Below are 24,890 nucleotides of genomic sequence, written 5' to 3'. Positions count from 1 at the left end.
AAGTGCCGTGGTGTGAAGTTTTTTCCAACGTGTCCTATTTCGACATGAAAAATGCCAGAAAAGAGTTCAAGCGAAATCAATTACAATCAATATAGATGCAAAACAATACTGCGAACAATTTAACAAAATAACAGTAATACTGATGATGATGTCTGCTTTATTTATTTAATTGTAATTATTTTTTTTTGGGGGGGGGGGGAGAGGGGGATTGTTGTATTTCTGTTCCTCAATCTAACAGATAGATTTTTTTTGTGTTTTTTTTATATATTTAATTGGATTATTATATCTCACAGCTTACTTTATGACCATATAGAAATTCACTAAGTTGTGTGGATAATAAATACATTCATAAAATGTTCATGTTTTTCATGAAAATGTTTAACCTTTGTTAATAAAATGACTAAACATATTGGGAAATTGCTGGACATGTCCACCCAAATAAAACAATATTGAAAAATCCAGCCATGTAAATTGTGTCTTACTAACTTCTCATTTCTTGAGAAAGAAAAACTGACTGGATTTACTTTGAATGCATACAGATTGTCTTGCAAAACTATTTACACTAGAACATTTTTACATTTTGTCACATTTCATCTGCAATGTTCAGATGAATTTAACTCACAGACAAACCCACAGTACAGCTAATTTTAAAGAGGATGGAAAAGTATACATTTCAAAACATTTTCACATCTTTACTCTGATGCCCCTAAATACAATACACTGCAAACAATTGTCCTCATGGGTCACATAACTAGAAAATAGAGTTCATCTGTTTGTAATATAATAAATCCCAGTTAATCTAGCTGTTCTGTGAAAGGTTTGTCAGAGGACATTAGTGAAGGAACATCATCATGAAATTTAAAGCAGGATCAGGTTACAAAGTAAGCTTTCCCTTTTCCCATGCTTTAAACATCTTACTGGGCCCTTTTCATCCCAATGGTGTACCATGTTTAATTAATAAAACGTTTGGTCACTTTTTAAATAACAGACACATTACAAAGCAAACTAAATAGATTTGCTATTTTAACATATCGGGTTGAGATGTTTTTCTAATCTATCAATAGCGTAATAGGAATTAATTTATTATGACATTATTTTCTTGGGTAAAGGCAGAGCTGCAAACAAGTCACTTGCTCGTTTTTTTATTTTTATTTTTAAAAAGTACTACACTATTTATTTATTTATTTTATCCAGTGCATCGGATTTTGGTTAATGTTTTTCTGGCCATCTGCCTGTTTTTTGTTTTGTTTTTTTCCATAGGAACGTTTCGTGGAACCTTATTTTGCAGTCTGAGTTTCACACCGAGGACTTCCGCTCCGACGGACTGGAATGACATAATGGTAAACAGAGTAAGGTGAGTCTGATTTATCTCTACCGGTTGGAGCGTGACGGCAGTTTTACCGCCAGATAATGCAGCATCGGTCCAGTAAGACATGGCGGATGTATTCAGAGCCGGCGAGACATTGTCGGTGACGTTAAAGTCACATTCATCCACGATGGAGAGCGGCTACCGTTAGCTGTTAGCTCACATTTGCGGAGGATAAACAGGCCTGACGCGAGCAGACTTGCCGGTCAAATGTGAGATTAATGAAATTAGTTATGTCGTTTGCAAGCGGTAATTGCAAAGAGAGGAGTGTGCGGCGCATTGTCAATTACTAAAACGACACAGAAACTGTGGCTTCGGTTCGGTCTCTACAAAGATGCTGAGTCTTAATGGACTCGGAGGCAAACACTTGAGTAGGACCGGATGGTGAACGCTGCTGATTATTCCTTTCTGACAGCGACTAGCAGCTCTACACTGAGGCCAAATCTTCCTGTGGAGATGTTTTTTGTTTTGTTTTTCAACGGAGAATGTGTTAGATGGCAATTAGATGATTTTAATCTGATTAGGTTCAGGTTTAAAATGAACTTATTGAGTTAAATGTGAACAAAGACGATTTTTACTGGGGGGGGGAAAATGATTAAGAAAATGAAACACAATTTGCTTTGGTTTTCTCAGAGTACATGGTGCACCTCTGTTGAAATTAAATGTGTGGCTTCCAGCCTGAGAGAAGATTTTTCTATTAAAATTTTAAGAAACCAGTCCTCAGATGTATTTTATTTTACTTAAAGGAAGTAAACAATTTGTCAAGAATTTGATGAGCAACGTCATTATGGAGTGTATGTTTGCCTTTTTGTTTTACACATGAACAGTTTTTACAGAAATATGAATGAAATTGTCCTGGACAAACATTATCTGTGGAACAATAAAACCGGTAAACTTATGTGTAATGTTATAAAGAAGACATATTAATATTAATCTTCAAATTAATATTACAAGAACGCAATATTTGCTGTGTCATGAATTTAAGCTCTGCAGATCCATAATGTATTTGGTCCGTTGGATGGAGTCCGGCTGCAGTAGATGATCAGAGACAGTCATAGAAGCATCTTGACTCATAAGATATCGCCACAACATAAATGAAATAATATTACGACCTCATTAATGTCTACTATTGCGTAGTTTTAGTTCTATTAAGCCCAGTGATTTTGGTGCGCTGTATGGTCCTGATGTAAAAGACATCACATTACATATTAGTGTAATGTGAAAGAATTATAGAACCCTTCACAGATTATTTGGGATAATATTGAGACACCAGATAATTAGAAGAAGAACAGACTTATCAAGTTTATGTAATTATGCAAATTTTTTTTTTTAAATGCTGTCTTTTTCTTTTAAAATGGCTAAAGTCATACACAGGCGTACTGAATCAGGCTTTCTGTAGCGTCAAAGTGTTGGGTGATTTAAAGAGGTGCTTCTTCCCACTGAGAAGGTCATTTGAAACAAAACATGCCAACATGGCCGTGCAAGATGGTTCACCCTGAAAGCAGATCGCATGATGCTAAAAGAAGCACACACAAAAAAAGTGTCTCAATAGCAGGTTCTATAGCAACAGATGATATGAAAGTATATATCTCTACAATCAGAAGTTGATGGAAGATATTTAACTTTCATGGGAGTTGTGCAGGGAGAAAACATTTGATCTCTTAAAGAAAAAAAAAACATGGATTCCACACAGTTTGTCAGAGAGAATATAGACAAAATATCTGAACTTGTGGAATAAATTCATTTGGACAAACAAGCCTAAGTCCGGACAAAAGAACAAAGGACAAATTCAGTATTTCAGGTGAGTAACCCATTGTAGCATTTCCTCGTATTACTCAAAACCATTGGTGACAAATGTTATCCCACTTGTTCGCATATGTTAATTATATCTGGTCAGTTGAAGATGGTGATTATGCAGCCAGCACTGCGTTTGTCATCAAATGTACTCCCTCAATAATATCGCATGGAAAAAAGCAAAAAGTTACCCAAGTGGTAAAAACAGAAAAGCAGTACCTGGAAACAGTTGGAACATTTAGATTGTGATTCACGTGTAATATTTATAGAAGTGATATTTTCCAGCATCCCTGTTAGTTGGTTGGTAGAAGATGGATTTGGCAGCTCGTCTGGTTTTTCGTGATTCATGTGGAGATCAGGAGGAAACTGGATGAGTAACGGATGTCGATGAACTCAAAGCTGAGTCTGCAGGCACATGATGTCACTCTAAATATGGTGCGTGGTAAAATGTTAATTGATACAAACTTTACAATAATAATAATTTGCTCCAAAGTGGTGAAGCTACAAATCTTTTGAATTGAGACGATGGGGGAGGGGATGATCTGTGACTTGTCATCTTGTGTTCTTAGGCCTCAAATCTTTTCCTGTCTTTTTTTGGGGGAAATATCTTAAACAACAGATCTAAATCATAAAGATTTTAAATTTTTAAAAAAGAAAATCAAGAATATTTCTGCTGCCACCAAACCATCTTAGAAAGTTCCCTTTTGTAGCCCTGAATGATTTGTACATATTTTAACCCACCAGACATTGTATTCTAGTGATGTAATGTCCATTAAATAATTAATATATGAAGGGGGAGGAAGAAAAATCAATAGGAACACAAATGACCCAGCGTATACAAACAGTATATAGAGGGAGGAGGATGAGGATAGATGAGCATGTCAGGCAGATGGATGGTAACCCCACCCTGTCCTGATTCCTCGCTGCTCAGTCTGCCGATAAGCAGCAGAGGAGGAAGTCCATCATTATTTTACTGGGACATAAATGGCGGGATGACGAACTCTCTTCAGCTAATCGAGATACCCTTGGTATGTTTGAAGTCAAATCTTTATTTCTTATCTGTTTGCTTCAACAAACGCTTGGTTTAAATGAACAAAATCAACTGTAACATGAAGTCGTTTTGTTGCTTCTTTGAAAAAAAAAAAAAAAAAAACGAGACACAGCTTTCTTCCTGTGAGTTGTGCATCTGTTCCTGGTATTGGTTTTGCACAGCTTGTCTTCACTTCCTTCTTCTTTCCTCTTTTGTTACAGAGAACGACCCAGACACAGACCAGCTGACCTCACAACCAAAAGCAGAGCATTGATTTCAGTGTCTGGATAGTGAATTCACAATCAGGCATTTTTGCGTGTTCGGAAAGAAAAAAGCAAACTTTCCGAACTGGAAAAGGAAAAGTGGAAGACAGTCAGTCAGACTTCAAGCAACTATTTGAGAAATTCTCAGACATGCTGAAGATGATTCTTCTATTCATATCGGACTCTCATGCCCAGAAGACTCCATTATGTCCTTGTAAATGTTAGTTTTGCTTAGTGGTCATGATTGCAGGGCTCTTGTTCCTGTTCTGGAAAACTGCCTTGCTACAAGATTAGTTACTCAGGGGAAGTCCTGTCCTTTCACAGCCATGGAGGGCCTTGAGCAGCTTGATGTGGTGGGTGACATCAGCCCAGCTCTGGAAGCAACCGAGGACTTCATCCACTCCATGGCTGGGATCCAGAGTCAAGGCCCGAGCCTCGCTCAATCAAGCAACCGCCAGCCCGCCAGGGCGCCCAAGCAGCTGCAAGATGTGTCCAGCTCCGCGCTGGGCAAGCTGAGCTCCAGCGGCGTGTGGAACCTGCTGGCCGGAGAGCAGCCGGAGGTGGGGCCCCTCGGGTTGGCCTGGGCCGACAACTTCAGCGTTCTGGGCCTGGGGATGGGTTTGAGGCACGGGAAGAGGAGCCGGGCGCGCTCCACCAACGACCTGGTGGCCCACATGCAGGAGTGCGCCAACAACGCCGGAAACACCTCGTCGAAGTCGGTGTTTAAGAAAGGACACAATCGGTCCAGGTCAGACGTCAACTACCGTCCGTCTGCGTACACGGACAATGGGCTGCCCGCGGTGGACTGCGACACGCTGAAGAACATGATCTTCAACCAGCAGCAGGACGGTGAGTGGACAGACAAGATCGTCCTTCATATGATGATTAACTTTACAAAAGAAATGATGACAAATCGGAGTGAAGGTAATTCCTATTTTAGATGTTAAATTAGATTAAATTTGTCTTTAATTGCAGTACACTAAGATTTTAGTTTCCAGGTTATAGTTTTTTACTCACATTTGTCTCTGACCCCTGGTCTGTGGCCCCATGTCTGCTTGTTGATATTTTGACTTCATTTGAACCAGGCTGCTTGGAGTCAACCAGAAATATATTGAACACTTTCACCGCTCATGTACACTTAGTAGTTCTTAAACCAGAGTAGTTGTTAGAAAAATGCATTATCAAAGGAACACTGTCCTTTATTTTCATGCTGAGGCGTTTGTCTGTGTCCAGTATTATTGTTTTCTGTTTAAATCATCATTCATAAATCTGTGTGTTCATAAGAAATGTATTCACAAGTGGAGGAAAACGTTTTAAAGAGACGTCTCCTAAAAGTTGAATGTGTCTCAGGCGGTGATGAGAGCCATGTTCTGAAAAAAGCAAGCTGTAAAAATGTCAGCCTATAATAAGCACACTGTGGTTCCTTTATTGCATAATTGGAAATTCTGTTGTTTCCTACTTTTGGTTTCACAATAACTTCAAGAAAAATCTTCAATTCAGCAACATGCTGTCATTGTTGATGAATATCAGTGATTGAGAAGCGAAAAGCCTTTATTTTTGTCGATCTTTTTGCTTTATTTCTTGCTTTCCCAAGTAGGCTGTAGTAAACTAATATATTCTTCACCCAGCACATGCGCTAATAACCTGGCAACATTTATCAGGTGGCCATAGTAACGTCATCCGTGTGTATGTGCTTTTACAGTTTTAACCCCTCGTGTAATTTCTCTTATTTAGGAGAACTGACCCTTTAATGACGTAGGATTTGCCTAATTGGACATTCATGGTGCAAATTGTTGCTTTCGCTCTTTGAAGATGATGTCATGCCCCCTGTTGACCAAATCATTGAGTCTGAAGTGTTCTTGATTCTCACCAGAAGGCTGGCCCTTACCTGAGAGAGCCTTCCTTTCCCTTCCCCAATCTGACCGGCAGTCCATTCAACGAAAAGCTTTCTCAGCTTTTGAGAGGCTCATGGAGGACAGAAGTCCCCGACGATTTGTACTGCGGATCGGGGCGTGTGCTGCACTTAGGTTGAAGCATCCCCAGAGAAAGCAATAATGATAGAAGATGATGATAACTTAAAATGACACAGCTGTGGCTTGACCGTCCATATTCAGACTGAGAGCGCTACACACACACACACACACACACACACACACACACACACACACACACACACACACACACACACACACACACACACACACACACACTTGCAGAGAGCTCATTTGTTTGTGTGTTTTGGCTATCCGAAGACCCGAGGAGATCCGAAGGGATCCTGAGGGATAATAGCCCGTAATCCTGTCAGCAAATGGACTCAAATGAGGCGAGAGAAGAGGCAACCCAATTACCTTGCCGCTGATACTGGCAGGATTATTTAGTATTAGCATATGTGTGAAAAGGTATCAGGCTGTTTAGACTGGCGAGATGTGCATTGAAAGAAGAGAAGTAGGAAAAAGACGGTAATAAGCAGAAGCCAAAGTGATTTACTGGGCCTCGCTGTGCCTCTTTATTCACATAAATAACAAAAAGGGGGCCTGTTTGCCTTTCCATTAGTGACAGCTGGGGATGTTTAGATGGTAAAAAGAAATGAGTAGCACAGTTTTATGTAAGCAATATGCATACTGTATTTGATTTCAGACAAAGTCAATGTGAAGTTTCTTTAGGATTCTTTTTGGTCTTGATTAGAGAAGATATTTCTTGCTCCTCAAAATTGGCGTATGTGTTTTCCTGAATATATTTTAAAAACTAAACTGTTGGTACTTCGTTTGTGACGTAAGATCATCTGTGGCACGTTGCGTCATTGAGACAGGTCATACACAGATGTCTCACTCGGCTTAGAAAAACTGCGAGCAGCTCTGGCCTGCCAGTGCAGCCATTCAAGAATATCAATGTTCATCAGCATGTTGCTTTTTATTTCATAAAACGTCAAAATAAGGCATGTTATTGAAATATTGCTGCTGAAAATTTCAGTGACATTATGAAATTAGTATTTTTTTAAAACTCTTTTCCTCCTTTACTCTTAAGGAGTCTCCCAACTACTCTTGGTAGTATAACTTGGGTGCAGACATTAAACTCTTGTTAGAATCCTATCTTTAAATCTTTTTTTATTACCCTTGCACACAGGCATTGTGGACCTGAGTGACAAGAAAGGACTTTGATTTACAGAATAGTTGTGTGTGTTAATTTATACCACCAAGTAAAACTGTCAAACTGGAAAATAGTCTGTTGCATATATCAGAGATCTGCAGCATGATTGAGTGAAACACCGGAGAGTTATTTAGTTGTGTTGAGTGTGAGCTATTAGCTATGATTGAAAGCCTCTGCGTATGTATGTTGGACTATTATTAGAGTGTGGTGTAAAAACCCAGCAGGTAGCCATGAAGGCTAATTAAATAAAGCAGTTTTCCTCTCCACAATTCCTAATTCTCATCTCGACTCCCCCAAGCGTAAAGTCTGCCAATCAGTTAGACCCGATTCCAGTTAATCCTATTTGCATATTTATTTTATCCCTTTAGCAAAATCTTTGTTAACATGCAAGGTCCGTGATCCTGAGTGACTCCATGTCTGCCACCGGTTTGATAAGATTGATGACAGCCTGCACTCGCCGCCCTAAGGCTAACCAGACCTGTGAATTATTTACCCTTTACGTCTTTCTAGATGAGTGATCCGGTGCATTAAAGAAACAAAACGCATTTATGCCCGTTTAGACTATGTATTGTGCTTTACAACTAAATGAAATTGAGAAACTGCTTTTGAAACGTCTTGTGATTGCTGCTATTTTAATTAAAGCTCTTAACCCAGTAAGAACAACTTTTCAGGTTAAACCAGTTTTAAAGCTTAAACAATCATGTTTTAAAGCTGAAAATGTATATATATATATATTTTTTGATGAAAGTCAAAGGATCAGGGCTACACAATATAAAAAAATCTTGCAGGGGTGATAAAGGTAGTATATATTGTGATGACAATATCACTCGCCATATATGTCCATTTCTTTCCTCTTTTTGTCATTTGTCTCAGTTGTAAACTAGAGCTTCATTTTAATTAGATAATTTTGGGAGAGCTAAGATCGATACTGACGTGAGAAATCAATCTTACCTACCACCACAAAAGTCTGAAAATCAGCCACTGTCCCCTTTCTCTCTGCTGTGAGATAGGGCTGATTGCCGGACCCAATCAAAATGTCACGTCTTCACGGCTGTGGTTAACAGCAGTCACCTCATTAGAAGAAAACAAGCAAAATCGACAAGTCAGATTTTTTTTAAACATCAGATCAGCCAGAAAATTGCAAAGTGATGCACCACTAACTTTGACGAGTGTCTTTAATGTCAGGTGGGAGCATCGGTGCAATTGACCAAATATTACATTTGCATGAAAAATGCGAGTTCAGAACACTTGGAATATAAGAATAAGATTCTATAATAGCACATCACCTCAAACATGCATTGCTTATAAATGTTGTTTTTGGCTCGATGCGTACAGACTTCACAGTCTTCACTGGGTTCGTGTCTTGCTCCTGCTCGCTGTGTTTTCTTAGAAACGGGGATCCGGATTCATCATGTTTCTATTTTAGACATTGTGAAACCTGCTTTGCTTTCTTCTCTATTTTGAGTGGTGTACATGGTTCCATTTATCTTCATTTCTATTCCGCACTTTTTGTTATTTGTGTGAAAGCTGAAACACTGAGTTTGCTCTGCAGGTGGCTCTTTTTGTTCCTCTTTTTATTGGTTTCAGTATTTTTATTGCATTAAAACGTCATTCAGTATTTCATAGGGCATATGACAGCATTATATTGATTGATTAAGTAGATTTACTGTCATTGCACAGAACACAGATTAAAAGGCATATAAGAATAGACACAAGTATGGTCTGGGAAAGAAAAAAAAATGTTTTTCAGTCTTATTGTCTTTGCTTTTATAGTCTCTTACCGCCTCCCCAGCTGCAGTAGTGTGAACAGATGGTGACTGACAGACGTTGTCTTTTGTCTGACAACACTGTGAAAATGATCCCAAGTCAAATTTTAGGAAAACTTGATGAAAATCCTGTAGGCAGACAAAGTGTCTGTGGAACTGATGATGAGAAACATTATCATTATCAGAACAAAACAAAGAAAAAATAAGTGAAAAAACTTTTTCTTTTAATCACTTTTGGAAATTCTGAAAAACAGCTCTCGAAACTTCTTCTTTGGGTTCGCAGAAGCACCAGCTGGATGATCAGTGTTTTGGTTTTTTTTTGCTATATGTTGAATGAACTGATTCCAAACATGCAAATATAAGTCATTTATCTAATTTCTCCTTTTCTGTTTCCAGTTGACAAGAGCAGCAGCAGCAGCAGCAGCGTTGTGAAGCAGGGTGAGATGGAGCAACGTGAGGGCCCACGGGGCCGTTGGACATCCTGCTACGTTGAGCTGACTCCCTGTGAGCTGCGGCTCTATACTCTGGACAGCAGTGCCAATCGCCAACTGGGCACTGCCTACTCTCTGTCGCACTGCCAGAGCGTCATCGCCCCGGCACCCTGCAGCCAGTCCAGTCAGATGAGCCAGCCTGGCGACAAGCGCACACTCCAGGCCTTGTTCTTCAACAGCACACGTCTCCAACTGAGGGCAGCCAACCAGTGGGAAGCGATGGAGTGGCGGCGGCTGATGTGGGAGAAGGTTCAGGCAGCGAGGCCCGCGAGGCAGGACAACCGCAAGCATAAGAACAGCGTGGAAATTCAGCAGAAGTTTCCTGTACCGATGTCGCCTTCCTCGTCGCCCTCTCCCTCTTGGCTCGACACCCGACCTGACGGGGATGGCGACACCCCAACTTCATCTGAGGCGTCGCTTTCTGTGAACTCCGGAGTGTTGAGTCGGCCAACCACCCTCCCTCTGTTCAACCAGCGCTTTCAGGATGTGCTGAAAGCTGGACTTCTCCATCTGCTGATGGATCAGAACAACTGGCGGGCCTTCACTTTCGTCTTGACGAGATCTGCTCTCCAAGCTTTTCCGACTGAAGGCAGGGGGTCTGTGTCCCAACCGGTCCTCCAATTCTCCCTCGCTTCTTGCTCGTCAGTACAGCAGGATCTTGTACCAGAGACCGGAGACTCATGGGCGGATAAAGGGCAGTGTTTCCAGGCCACTTTCCCCAAAGAGATGCTCAAGCTCAAGGCGGATGATCACCTGAAAGCCCAGGAATGGGTGGAGGCGCTGCGGCAGGCAGTGGACGCGCAGAAGCCCATGCAGGAAGACAAGAGAGAATCAGACGGATCTCCTGGTCTCCAAGGAGTGTTACTGAGGCCCAAACCATCAAGGGACAGGAAGCAGAGGGAAGCCCAGAGAGCCAAGCGGCAGTCCGTCACCACCAGTTTCCTCAGTATTCTCACCTGCCTGGCTGTGGAGAAGGGGCTCACCGCTCAGAGCTTTAGATGTGCAGGTAAGTGGCATTTACAGACGCCACCAGATTCCTGCAGAAAGTATAACAGCATAAAGGTTTGCCTACCTTTCTGTTTCTTAAAGTGATAGACAGGCATCATATCTCCATATGCATGACCAGTACTTCAGTACTGCATCATGTCAAGCACAATCATGACTACAGCGTTGCCTCAGCTGCAACAAACTGTGGCCCAAAAGTGTGAAGCCGTCCTCGTAAAAATGTTTACCGACATTGAAAGGGGCTAACCAAGCCTGGCTTTAAATGTCTTTGGTTCGTTTAAATGTCCACAGGACCCACGGGCTAAAAGAGTCACGTTTACAGCCCTAAAAACGATGACTGGTCGACCTGAACTGGCAGTTAGAAATGGTTTCATTGTGCATGTGACATTTTGAACCTCTTAACGTGAAACATTTTCAGCATTGCCCTGGCTTATCTGCTCGTGTAGCCTCTTATCGTCAGCATGAGACTTCCTCATGGAGTTCTGAGAGAAGCTACTCTAGACACAAATTAAGTAGCATATTTATAAGGCCTAACAACGAGGTGTGCAGCCTTTTATCGCTACTTAGCCGTTAGATCAAAACGGGTAGGAGACTCCTTCATGATGTTCCCTCGGTCTAAAGCCCCTTTAACGAGATGAGCTGTCGGGAGCGGCGCTCTCCCTCACCCACCTGTTGCTGTTCTCTGCTGATCACCCAGTTGGAAAATAATGCCCCCAATGCTTTTTCTTTGCCTGTGCGAAAGACAAATTCAAATGTCTGAAAATGGCTCATCTTGAGAGACTGTTAATGTGTGAAACCTAAAGCAGCTCCATCCGTCGCTGATATTCATGCTGATGCCGTTTTGAAGCTGCTGTGGGAATGAAAATGTTGCTCCGTCAGCAAATGGCCGTCTTTCGGTTTTTACGCTCCAGTTTACGATTAATCGATTACCTAAGTAGGCGACGATTATTTGAACAATTGATTAATCACTATTAATCCAATTAATTGTTTCAGTCGCACAGTAATTATCAGTATGTCACGTTTCAGTAGTCACAGGAATAAATGCAATTAGATTATGCCATGCCTTGTTGCTTTTACTTTTTTCTTTGAACATCTTCACTCAACATCATATTAAAGCTATTGTTTTATAGTTTTATAGCATTATTATTCTTCTCCACTCTAGTTTGTACATTAATAATGTGGACTTGGAGTAAAACATGGAGGTCTCCCCAGTCTTTCATCAAAGACTCCCAAACCACTCCATGACCTCGGTTAACTTCAGTTTTATTAGATATTTTTTCTTCTTAATGTACTCTTAAATCCCTTCTTCAGATTAGGACTATTAAAGTCTCTGCCTATTAATATTAATATTCCAGTTAGTCCTCATCCCAGACCCTTGGACAACCCCACAAATGGCAGGCGGTGCTTTTCCTCCCCCTGGGTGTGAAACGTGGGCTTCCTCTTGCTCTCTCTTTTGGAGGGCTTTGAATAATCGCCGCTCACCTCCCTTTTTATTTGTAACCACTGGCTTTATTAATGCAGGGCTGTTTGAAAGGACAGCTGAAACGGGAACAAGGATGGGGGGCCGTCCGGGGCCAACTGATGATAATTGGCGGGCTTAAAGCGTTGGTGGAGAGGAAAAATGGATGAATGAATGAACCTGTGAGTGAATGAGAGCAAATGAAAGCTGCCCGGGGACGCTACAGTGGACAGCTGTGAGCGGAGGGGTTTGTTGGAGGGGTTTCAGGTCAGAGCTGGATGGACGGGACAGCTGGATACGTCTGTTTTCTATAGAGCGCTCACCTCGGCTCCTTCAGCCCGTTTATTACTCTCCTCTTCTACCTTTTCATTCTGTTTGCTTTCACCAGTTCATTCATGTTCAGAGCCATGTCCTGTTTTTGTCTCCATTTCGCCCGCTGTCCACCCGTTCAAAAGGGACAGTATCCCTTCTCACTCTCCTGCTGTCTTAATTAGCAGAAACCAGCAACTCTGTTTAAAAATTTTTGTTTAAAAGAATTTTAATTTTAGGTTTTTACGGGCAGTTTATTTTTTCTTATTCTGTTTTTTCTCCTTTATCTCTCATCCAGCTGCTTTAGTATTAGAGCGTAAGGGGACATGACGTTTCTTGGACCGGGGTCTTAAACCTGCAGAGACCCATTTGGCTCTTTGCGTCCGCCACTGTGGCTCTTAAAAAAAAAAAAAAAAAGAAGAAAAAAAAAGTTTTTCTGCAAGTTCTTATGCATGCAACATCTACAACAGGCTTTTAAAAGGAACCAACTTCAAACTGTGCTCCATATATTTCTTCATTTTCCATTTTCTATAAAACAAATACATTTTAGTTTAATTTAATTTGCTTTCATAGTGAAACATTTTATTTTGGACATATTTATAAAATCACTTTTTGTGGCTCAAAATATGAGTTTTGTTTTGTAGTACTGAGCTCCTTGAATGGAAAAGTGCCTCCTAGATGCAGGTTCACCTACTTTAAAACCTATATACTGTAAATGGACGGGACAGCGGGATACGCCTGAAGAGAAATATTCCTGTAGAAAAGAGGGGTATTAATCTCAGATTAGCCGAGACAGTTAGGTGAGCTACTATAATAACATTTTAGATCAGATTTATAATAATTATCTAAAATTAAGACTTTAAATGTCTTAAATTATTTTAAAAAGATGTAAATTGGCCTTAAATGTGTCACAGATTTTAAATATTTAATCTCATATAAATCTATGATGTTTTTTTCTCTCAGGATTTTCCTGTCAGGCAAACATTTGCGTTGTGTCTTGACGGTGGTTAAGGTGACAAGTAACAAGCTGCTAAAACAAACATTAGCTGCTACACCCATCTTCAGTTTCCACTCTTATTTTCTTAATCTTTCTTAATCTGATTGTAGAGTCTATTCCGCCTTTTTGCATTTGCATATGCTGCTTCCATCCACATATGTAACAAATGACTAGCTGCTTAGCATCAGAATGTACTCAGCGAGCTATGGTACATAAAGTTAGGTACTTTTTACATTTCTTTGGTAGGTAATGCTTTACGTTTGAAGACTGACTCCCCGACGCTCCTTAAACTCTCCCCACATCTGCGATTTACACACACACATCGCCGCCTGATTTGGAGGCCCCTGTTGTTGCACTGGAGCACGTTCTCAGGCCCCTGATTTACCATGTCAGTCCATTAGATTCGAAAGGGGGGTGTGGTGGGGTGTTTCGAGTGAAGTGGGAATCGGTGAATTCAAGGGAACTGCGGAAGTTGGAGGTTCACTTCAAAAGATTGACAGTCTCAGAGGCGCGCGCACGCGGAATCTTAGACTCTCCATTTGTTCACGTTTTCATTTGAGTGTTTGGTCACTATGAATGAGGAACATCAAAGCTCACGCTTCTCGTCTTTTCAGTTTTAATTCACACATGTACAGACAAGACACACACACACACACACACACACACACAAGGCAGTGTCCTGTCAGAGGTGTGGTGGTTTGAACCAGCGGCGGGGAGATGAAAGCAGGAGTCCTCTTCTTGCCCTGATGTCATCTCTCTCTCTTTCTCTCTCTCTCTCTTTATTTCTCCATATCTCTCTCTCTCTCCTGGTGTGAACAGGTCAAAGTGACCCTCTCTCACTACAGAGAGCTGCAGTACAATCGGTGGACCTTTGAGCCACGTTTGAATTCCCATTCATCTTTCCCTCTGTCCCTCTTCCTCTTCATCCCAGAAAGACGCATAAAAGATCAGAGACGAGGAGAAAATTCAGTTGTTGCTCAGCCGGTTGAACAGTCATTTGTTACTCGAACATTAAAGAAGAAAAAAAAAATAACAGCGTCGGGTTTAAGGTAAAAATTCGACTTTGTACGATCTTAAAAATCAGAACTGAAGTTGAGGGTTTTGTGTTTTGAAAACTTGAAGGCCTTGACGGTTCCTCTCAATGACTGCCTCCATCTGATCAACAAACCATTTTACCACCGGCATTGCCAAAAAAGGACAATTTTGCAATGCCATTGACAATGATGTACGCTTCTTTGTCAAGTACCCCAAAACCGTCATAACACCCAGAAATTCATATATCCCCAGTACTGAGTAATATTTTTCTAATATTTTTAGGGTGTTTAAGCTGTTTTAAGGGAACAATTAATGCAGATAAACAATTAATGCAGATAAATTGACAGAGATAATTTATCTGTTAGTTTAGCAGTTTGAATACAATCTGTCCTGGGACTCTGAAGAATCACCGGTACACAGATTCCCATCAAGCACCAGATGTGACAAGGTAATGGAAGGTCGTCAAGGTCAATTATGAGATTGCATTGGACAACATCTGTGGTTAAATTTTGAGAATTAAAATCACACATCTTTCAAATCAAGAGCATTTATATTCTGTTTTTTTTTCCTTATCACTTTTAGTTAGGCTCATCTTGAGCTTAAACTCTTCTGGTTTTTATAGAGTTATTAGGCTACGAAACTCTTAAAGGAACTGCAGCAAATGTGAGCAAAGTATTTTATTTGTGTTTATATATGGCAGGGTACCAAGATTGAGATCGTTCAGGGTGGATTTGAAGGGCAGACTGGAAAATTCGTGCTTGGATTTCTCCACTTCTGAATAAAGCAGGAGTGGACAGATGAAAACTCGTTAGTTCAGGGACTGTGCTGTGTTTCATTTTGGTAAATGCAAGTATGTCATCTTTGTCAGCTCGTCAAGCTGGTGTTTATGGTTCTGCGGCATTTTTAAATGGGCAAATTATAGCTCTGTGATCAATTTAATAGAATTTTCTTTTTAAGGCAAAAAGAGGCTGCATCAGTACAAAAAAATTTTTAGTTTAAATAGTCCCTTAATTTTTTCTGGTTAATTCACTATTAGTAAGCAGAGACCAAACAATTTCAGTCTGACTCACAAAGTCCTCAAGTTAGATTTTATATGCATATAATATAAACACTCCTTATTTCATAATAACAGCTCAGTGATCCAAGCTGTTACAGCTATTTGCATATTGTCAGTGTTCCACAATGCAGCTTATGTTTTCTGTCAGACTTGTCCTCTTCTGCAGAGACGCTGCAGAGACGCTGCAGAGCGCGGTTGGACAAACTTTTGGCTCCATGCGTTTGTTTGTGTGGGTGTGTTCAACCTCTTGTGCTCATGATATAGAATTTGAGGTAAAGGCTTTCTGGCTTTGCGAACGTTTTCGGGCTTTTTTACGCGTACCTCTTTGTTCCCGCGGTCCCGGCGGAGGCAGACTAAATCTGAGGCCACATATGGCCAGCGAACTGCTCTGGTGGTTTGCTACTTCCTCGAAGTGACACAGTGTTTCCCTGACTGCTAACCATGGCCCCAGCGTGCTGGCTCGCAACCGGTGGACTGCGGTTTACTGCAAGAGCATCCACCCCAAACACCAGCATGAGCTCACCTCTATAATTAGCGCAGCTTTATCGAAGCTAAAAATATGCACTATAGATGTTGGGGTTTTTTATGGTATCTGCAATAAGTCGTACGTAGGTGGGTCTCAGTACATTGAAGAGTTATTTTGTCTCACTGCTTCTAGTCAAAAAGTGAAAATCATGAATTCATTAGGCGCTGATTGGTGGTTTTCTAGCTTTCATTTCTGTCAATTTTCATTCACAAATTGCAGTTCCTCAGTTCATTTCAATAGTACATCAGACAAACAAGGAAAACCATGTTTACAACTTATAGTTCTCATATCAACAGGTTTCTTTCTTTATTACACCAGTACACGTTTCGTGGAGCCTGTAAGGATCAATAGCGAGTCAGCCAACATGATGTGACTGATGTGTTGCCGACTTACACTTACAGTCGCGGATGTGAATCATCGGTACCAAAGCTTTACGAGACCAAACGGCCGGGTCTCTGAGTTGGGATCGTAGCTAGAAGTGCAAAGACCTTTGCTCTCGTGTTAACGCAAAATGGATTTTACGGCTGTAAAATAGGTTTTTCTTATGGCACATAAACTTTGTAGTGACCCCTTGAGACAGGCAGCTGTTATATAAGAAACTTATTTGGCATTAAAGCAAATTTGAATTTATTACGTAGCTTACTTCAAATTTGACCGTTTTCAGTTACACTTTTGTCAAAGTACAAGAAAAACACAGTACAAAAGTTTGTCTTTGCACCCAGTTTATTTTACCAGATTATCAATGTGTTTTGTGGCATTTTTTTAAAATATAAAATCCATTTTTTAACTCCAGCACTCAGCAAACTCTTTGAAAGATAAAATTTTATAATTTCCCTTCTATTTCTTACTTGTATTGTAAGAAATTAACCATTTATGAGGAATCATCTTAAAGTAATTTTTGTTACACATTTTTGCTATTAAAACACCGCTTTGTATAGTTATAATGATGAAACCAACAGTTCTTTGCCATTTCTACAGTCTATAAATCAAGAATGTCAGAGTGTGGTTGGTTCATCTTTAATTTTGTTAGGCTTGTGTCAATTTTTATGATGAAGAATGAAGTATTTTTGAACTGAATTGATGTTGAAAACACTGACGAACTTAATGAAGCTCATTTGGTGACGTTTAGATCTTGAACATTAACGTAGCATTGTATCCCCCTGATATAAACAGCTTGAATTTGAGTCGTGTTAAACAGCTAAAATCTGCTGAAACAGGAGACTAGCTTAACTTCTGACTATTTACAACTTTTCTGAACGTCTGTTATCAAACGTAAGGAACTAAAACTGATAGTCTTTGTAGGATCTCTCTCAAAAATAGGAATAGTTTGGCTACAGGAATAATCTGCTCTGTTTTAGGCTAAAGCGTTAAACATGAAACAACAGCTGGTTGTCAAACACCCTCAAGACGCCCAGAAGTCTAATATTTGTTCAGACGTCAGCGTGCATATTACGTTATATTATAAATTTAACGGTTTGGCTTATTTGGTGTGTTTATATGGGATGCAGTGACGCAACTGATTTAGACAAAAAACCTACAAAGAAAATAATAACTTCACCAATAAAGAACTGTGAGGATGACATTTTACAGCTTCCGTGCGTCTGAGTTCCAACATGGGTATCCTTTTTTCTCTTATCAGATAAAGGATGAATATAGCGTTAAATGCTGATTACAGCATTGTTTGTGTTGATCAGAGAAAACGGAAAAATAGCTGAGCTGCCTGAGCCACGTTGGCTCCCTTCATCTGTCTTCATCTGTTTGTGTTGTTGTCTCTCCTTCATTCTTTCCGCTCGTCTCTCTATTCCTGGTTGTTATTCCATCTTGTGTTGGAGCACGCTGGACATGCCGACACATGTCCAGCTACTTCCGTCTTTCTTTTCTGTCTTTTAGGTAAGGTTCTGCTTTTGTTTAAAAATAACCGATAACAATCTCCCGTTTCTTTTCTTCCGGATCTTTCTACTTCCCTCCTTTGCCGTTTTCCTCCAGGCTTTATATCCTCTAAGATGGTGTGGATAAGGGACACCTGGTGTCGCCCTTCAGCACTCCAATGTTTGGGTGTTCCTGATCACAGAGCGGACCCGGGTGTTTGGGTGAAGCACAAACTTTAAAGGGTCGAGAAGACAAAGGAGGCCAGGGAAGCTATCAGGCTGAATAGTTAAAAAAAAAAAAAGAAAAAACGTCTGTCGGAGCTGCTGGTGTACAGAGATCTTGTTGTCCAAGGATTCCTGGACAGGGAGATTGTTTTTGCACATTTTGAAGCTCTAAGCATTAACTTTTATTTAGTCAACTTTTAATTTGGGAATGTTTTTTTCGTTTAGTTTTAATAATTTTCTCACTGAAAGCAAAATCTACAAGATTTCCTAGCTTCAAACGAATCATTATTCTTAATTATTCTTCATTTCTTTGTTTTGCCTTGAAGGAGCTCAGGTGTTTTTTTAAGGGGTTTTATGTAGAAATACTCAGCTTTTCACATCTTGGTGTTAGGACTATTTTTAGCTGCAGATGCATCCTTTGCTACACATGACCAAGCTTTCACTAAAAAAATGATATTTTGGGCATTAAAGTGTTTAATTTTCTCATCTAAAAGAAGCTAATGGCTTAGCATCTAACCCTAATATTTAATGAAACATGTTTTAAAAGGTTAAATAAAAAGATCTGCAAAATGTGCCAATATTTTCTATCCGATTAAAAGAATGATTGTTAGATAGTTTAATCGATTACTAAAATAATCATTAGTTGCATCCTGACTTCTTTCTTTTTAAGCATCATAACGTTCTCCCTTAGCATCATGGTTTTGCTCCTCTTTCTTTACAGTTTTTAGGTTTTGTACTTTCCATAAATAAAGATTTACTGTGAGGTTTTGTATTTTTGCTTCAAAAAATGGTTACAATGACATCTGAAAGGTCTGGAAATGCTTGGAAAATCCACACATTTTAATTTAACAATATAAGAAAACCTTGTTCATAAGCAGTGGCTTCCCCCATGCTTACTGATACTCTCTCTCTCTCAGGGTGTCAGCGTCCGGTCGGCCTGTCCAAAGAAAAGGCAAAAGTTTGTTACTACAGCGGCTGGTACTACTGCCAGAGCTGCCATCAGGATAACTCCTTCCTCATCCCTGCGCGGCTGCTGCACAACTGGGACACCAGTAAACACAAGGTGGGAAAACACACACAGCCAGCCTGGCCTTGTCTGACAGGCAAAGAAAATCACAAGGCATGTCTAAAGCTCACAAACGAGCGTGTTACGTCCCGCCTTTTCAATCTGCGCAAACTGCAGCCTTTATGTCGGGCTTTTCTTTAAGCCTACTTCATCCAAAACATGCATGAAAAGTACAGCTTGCTTGGGATTATGTGTAATGTATTGGCAGTGTTCGGTGAAGGCAACCAAAAGTAAACTATTAATGTGCTCCTCCAGGTGTCCAAACAGGCCAAGGAGTTCCTGGAGTTTGTGTACGAGGAGCCGTTGCTGGACATCCAGCAGCTCAACCCCTGCCTGTACGAACACTGTGAAGCGTTGAGCTCAGTGCTGCGCCTCCGTCAGCAGCTCCAGTCGCTCAGGGCCTACCTGTTCAGCTGCAGGGCGACGGTCGCCGAAGACCTGAGACGACGGTAGGTCGCCTGAAATCTCACTTTTTGAGCCCTCATCCACCACACCCTTTCTTATTTCAAAAGAAATTGAGAACATGAACTCTTCTGTGCCCTGAAACACAGTCTGCACCTGAATGTAAGTAAACAGTCAGGTGAGAGGCTCCAGTTGGAAAAGTACCAATGAATATATGTCAGCCGGTAAAAGGTTAGTTAATCCTGAATGTTGCAGTGAGCAGCTGCTCTTTCCTTAAACAACCTGAAGTAAACATCCTGAGGCTCTGGAGACGATACAACTCTGTTCAGAACCATCAAAGCAACACAAAATAGATCCTACATGAAGGGGGGGAAAAAAAGGAGAAGATGGTTGAATTTACTTAACTCATATGAAATTCGGTCACAATTTGTTGAGCAATTTCATGTGAGCACTGCAGAGGGATACTTTATGTGTTTGAACTAGACAGCTGCCTCATGAAAACCCCTTAAAGAAACTTGTTTTAAGGTGAAAGGTTGGACTGTAAACCTGGTGGAGCCTGTCAGAGATTTGTTCCCTCTAGAAACAATTTCAACCCGTTTGCCATGTTACGGCAGGTTGGAAGCTAAAATAAAACTTATTATTTTAATGAAAAGAAACCCTGAAGATGAAATTCCACCAATTACTGCAGCTGTACCTTCTTTTACGCAGTAAGACTGCATTGCAGAAGCTTATGCCACGTTTGTGCTTTTAGCTCTACGATATCCACGTTTGGCAACTTTGGACGTTTGTGTGATTCGTGTGTGAGGCAGACATCCTTTTAAACAAATGTGGCTTACAAGTTATTCGGTTGTTTTGGTTACACATTCACTGTCTAATTTGAAAAACACAAAAACAACAAAAAGAAAAAAAAATCAAATCTTCAGTTCCTGTACAATAATCTAAAAAACAACTTTTAAACAAGAATGTATGCACTCACAGTAATTTACATAATTTCTTTTATGATTTAAATTAGCAATAAACACTTTAAAAAATATATTTTAAATAAAGCATGGAAAACAAAGATAGCAAGTCAGATTGCTTTATTTTCTCTTAAGGTTATTTGGAAGAAGAAATAGAGAAGAAGGAAGGAGAGCATATAATGAAATGAATGGAGACATGTTGCTTTTATAGTTGAACTGGGCCCCCGTTTTTTTGTTGTTGTTGTTTTTTATTATTTTTTTAAGAAAAGTTAAAATAAAAGCTCCATTGCCTCCACTAATAGCATATGGTGAAAGTTTCTCAAGCTGTGTTTCACATATTTAAATATTTGTAATGATGCAAAGCTTTGACATTTGTCAATCAATTGATAGCACTAGTAGATAAACCAAAACTATTAATATTTTCAATAATAAAATTGCAGAGGACTGCTTGGATGTTAAATTGAGTTTTCATGACTTCTGTCATGTTTTCGGGTGGAGGGATGGATTTCCTTTGATGCCTTAATGGCTTCTGCAATTCTTAGGCTCACAGGAAGCGGTGGGGGCATTTTGATTATGGAGGAAAAATAGAGGAAAGAGTCAACATGTGGGTTAATCATAAATGTCATCACAATATTTTACAGTCTTACTCCAACGGTGTATTTGCACAGAATGCCAAAAACCTTATTTTCACCATTTGTGTTTGGTATATTGAAGGCATTTCGGCATTAGGCTGAACCTCACAGTTTTGCTTTCTGCAAAACTTCGACATTAATGATTCACTGAAAGAACCTAGACGCATACGTTTATTTATTTTTTTCCAACTTATCATAGTTTGGCCACAATTTGAGTATGCAGCAGTGTAAACCTACCCCCCTCTGAATGTGACGTTTCATCTCCTTTTGAATGACAGCTGCAGTGAAAATTCTGAAACATTACTTTTACATTCTCATCAGCAAGCTTCAAATATCTTTGTGTTACTTTGTTCGACCAAGATCAGCTAAATAAAGCGAGTTGCTGCTCAGAGAAGCGTTGTGGCTTTCTGTGTTTACTTCTGTCCCATTAGCCGATGCCGGCCAGCGGCCCACCACTTCTAAACACTCCAGGATTGATGAGGCCTGTGGCACTAAAACCTTCCTGATGTCATCCGTCTACATGGGGGTCAGGGGTCTGAAAAGAGAAATCTGTGGACACGCACACACAGTTTTTACACCAAACTGTTGAGGCGGTGCTCGTGCTAACTGCGCCCCAGTTCTTTGTGTTTCCACAAAAAACGCCAGCTTCCTGCTGGACCAGAGGAGCGACCCGCTTTCGTCAGGTGCTGGGGGCGGGCTCCTGGGGATCAGCAGCCAATCAAAACGTGAGCGACTTGTTATAAGCCTGGAGCTTCATAAATCTTCTTCGAAAAGCTGCTTCGCTGCTGATGCGGATAAATAAAAAAATCAGCGGATTAAAACTGTAAACTTTCACAAGCACAGCTGGTTGTTTAAAACTGTTAGTAAACGATGGTTGGAACGATAGGGGATCTGTTTCCAGGGATACTGGGATAAATAATGTGTGGTCAAGTTGACTCCATGTCCTACAATCAGTTCGCAAAAATGCAGAGAAGATCTTTTTCTGGGGGGAATTTTGGTGCAGTCTTTTTTCAAAGTAAATAATGGCACACAGTAAGTTCTACTGTTGGCCATTTGATTATGAAGTGATGTAGTTTTATCACCTGAATCAAACCAGACGATCCCTACTTGCGCCTAAAACCTGAATGTACATTCCCGTAGCTCAGTGCTTGTCAGTTCCAATCCTCAGGCACAAATGATTGCATTACCTCCTCTGCAGGCAGCAAGAACTGCAGAAGCCTGTTAATCACCCATAGATTCAATCCAGGTGTGTGGCAGCAGGGAAACACCTAAAACATGCAGGGTGGGTGGGACCGGAATTGAGAAGCGCTGCTGTAGCTGAACTTTGTCACATTTTATCACATTACAATCTTAGATAACTGTGTTTTAGTCTGATTTTATGGAACAGAGTAAGTCACAGTAGTGCATAAGTATGATCTTTGTTTAGATGAAGGTTTAAACATGCAGCGGGCAAATGCAACCCAAATCTTGTGATATTTTTTTTTTCTTTTTTTCACCCGTATGGGACTCGTATCCAACTTTTTCATGGCAATCTGAATGGCCCAATTCTGACATTTTTAACCCACAACCCTAAAACCTCCAATTTTTTCCCACTGCCATTGGTGAAATTAAATCAGATGTATATCTGGTAGTTTTAAAAACGTCTGCGGCGTTCTGAACAGTCATGTTGTATTTTATCTCATTGACAGGAAACGTGTCATAGTTTTGACAATGACTGGAAAGTACAATTCTGAAAATGATTAAAGGAGTCTATGTCAGTGAAGTGCATCACATCTTTTGTTTGGCTAAATTCATAATAAAATGCTTAAAAGTTTCCACTTTCAGGTCAGACTTTATTATTTGTGTTGTTGGGGAATTGGTAAAATAATAAAAGGTTGAATTATGCAACAAACATGCATTTTCTGACTCAAGTAGGGTGAGATAACTTGGTGATAGAAAGCCTTGATTTGCCACCTTGACACTTACCACTTACTTTGTACTCCTCACACTTGGCGAAGTCAGACCTTCCTTTGGTAAACCATCATAATCCCAGAGTGATAACAGTTTTGATCAAAGGTGTGTGTCATGCAGTGAAAAATCCTGCGGTAAAATGTAGACTTGAGGGTTATAAGGTCTTGCAAACATAAATATTTAAGTAGTTGCTATTTGTGTACATTTGCAATTCTGTGTGAGGCCTTTCTAATCTAATCTTCTGAAGTGTTAGCTCTCAAGTGTTTCTAATCAAGATCGACACACGCGGCACAATCTCGGTTTTTTGTGTCTGGGCGTGTTTTGTTGTCGCTAATGCTGATGCGGTAACCGTTGGTAACCTGCCAAACATCAGATTATTGTTGGTGTCTATCGCCATGGTGTGTCTGGATCACACGTGTCCGTGTACCGTAGCGACACTCATCACAGCTTTAGGTGGGATTTACCGCAGTGCCGTCTATCTCGGCTGTCCGAGAGGAGACCTTCACACACCGAGGCAGATTATCTGACCTTGTTCTGACCTTGAAGTATTACTGCTGCAGGAACACGTAAAATTATTTGTATTCCTTTCACCTTTTTCACATTTTATGTTGCACTTCCTTGTGTTTTACTGGGATTTTATGTGGTAGACCAACACCAAGTGACTTGTGATACATTTTAAACAAGACTCCTGATGGATTCTTTCAACGGTGGCTTTTCTTCTTGACACTCTGCTCCCGTCAGCAGATTCTCCCACCCAAGTTTTCATGGGTCCAGGTTGTTTCTCTGGTTACTGCTCTCTTGTTACCCTGTTCTCTTTCCATTTCCAGATTGAACATTGCTCCATGGGATGTTCAAAGATTGGGATGACAGTTTAAACCCTGACCCTTGACCCTTGGCTTGCTGGCTGTGTTTCTTGGTCTTCTTGATGTTGGCTTAAACCTCTCTAGTTTCCTCAGGGCCGTCAATTTATATTAATTGACGGCTTTATACACACAAATAGACATTTTACTAGTTAGATAGCCTGATGAAACTAAGCCCCTGGTTCTAATTTTTGCTTTGTACAGAAGGTCTGCACCCTCAAAGTTTTAAATTTGATCCAATCGCTAACGTTTGGGCTGTTTGACCACATGAAGCCTACTAGATATTCCTTGCACTGTAAATAATCATCCTCTGCTGAGAAGACAGCAGTGTTGGCTGTTAGTATTAATTCAGTACTTGGAAGCGTGGCCAACACAGACTGAACGACTTCCTTCACTTCTTCCCCCACCATTGCTGAAACTGCAGGCAGACTGTGAATCTAAAACAGCGCAGAAAATTGTCATCATTCACAACTTCTACTCCTCTTTGCTGATTGGCCCGGTTGAAATTCTACTGTAGGAATCCACTTCAATGGAAGAAAGTCCAGATGGAGCACTGAACGGAGATGAGAATTGGGCATCATTATGCCCATTTTCTTTGCCAGTAACTTGGCAAAGAAATGGCCAAGTTAGAAGTAAGCTAAGTAGTAACTTGGCCATTTCTTTGCCAAGTTACTACTTAGGTT

General features: G+C 40.4%; 1 protein-coding gene across 4 annotated transcripts in view; it reads left to right on the top strand.

The window, feature by feature from the left end:
- Positions 1 to 1,302: 1,302 nt before the first annotated feature.
- plekhm3 (pleckstrin homology domain containing, family M, member 3) overlaps positions 1,303 to 24,890 on the top strand; it is a 36,579-nt gene continuing 12,991 nt past the window's right edge. For 2 of the 4 annotated variants that reach the window (XM_055032075.1, XM_055032077.1), the window contains exons 1-5: positions 2,774 to 3,167; positions 4,412 to 5,302; positions 9,763 to 10,863; positions 19,256 to 19,401; positions 19,660 to 19,853. In XM_055032075.1, the coding sequence (XP_054888050.1) occupies positions 4,672 to 5,302; positions 9,763 to 10,863; positions 19,256 to 19,401; positions 19,660 to 19,853 (2,072 nt within the window). In that variant the 5' untranslated portion in view covers positions 2,774 to 3,167; positions 4,412 to 4,671. Of the gene's footprint in view, positions 1,355 to 2,773; positions 3,168 to 4,411; positions 5,303 to 9,762; positions 10,864 to 19,255; positions 19,402 to 19,659; positions 19,854 to 24,890 lie in introns of those variants that run through there. The other 2 variants (XM_055032074.1, XM_055032076.1) reach the window with 2 other exon arrangements.

Source organism: Poeciliopsis prolifica, unplaced genomic scaffold (genome assembly GCF_027474105.1).
Source record: "Poeciliopsis prolifica strain line A6 unplaced genomic scaffold, Auburn_PproV2 SCAFFOLD007, whole genome shotgun sequence".
Classification (NCBI taxonomy): domain Eukaryota; kingdom Metazoa; phylum Chordata; class Actinopteri; order Cyprinodontiformes; family Poeciliidae; genus Poeciliopsis; species Poeciliopsis prolifica.
Note: the sequence above shows the minus strand (reverse complement) of the source record. Positions and strands in the feature narration are given on the sequence as shown.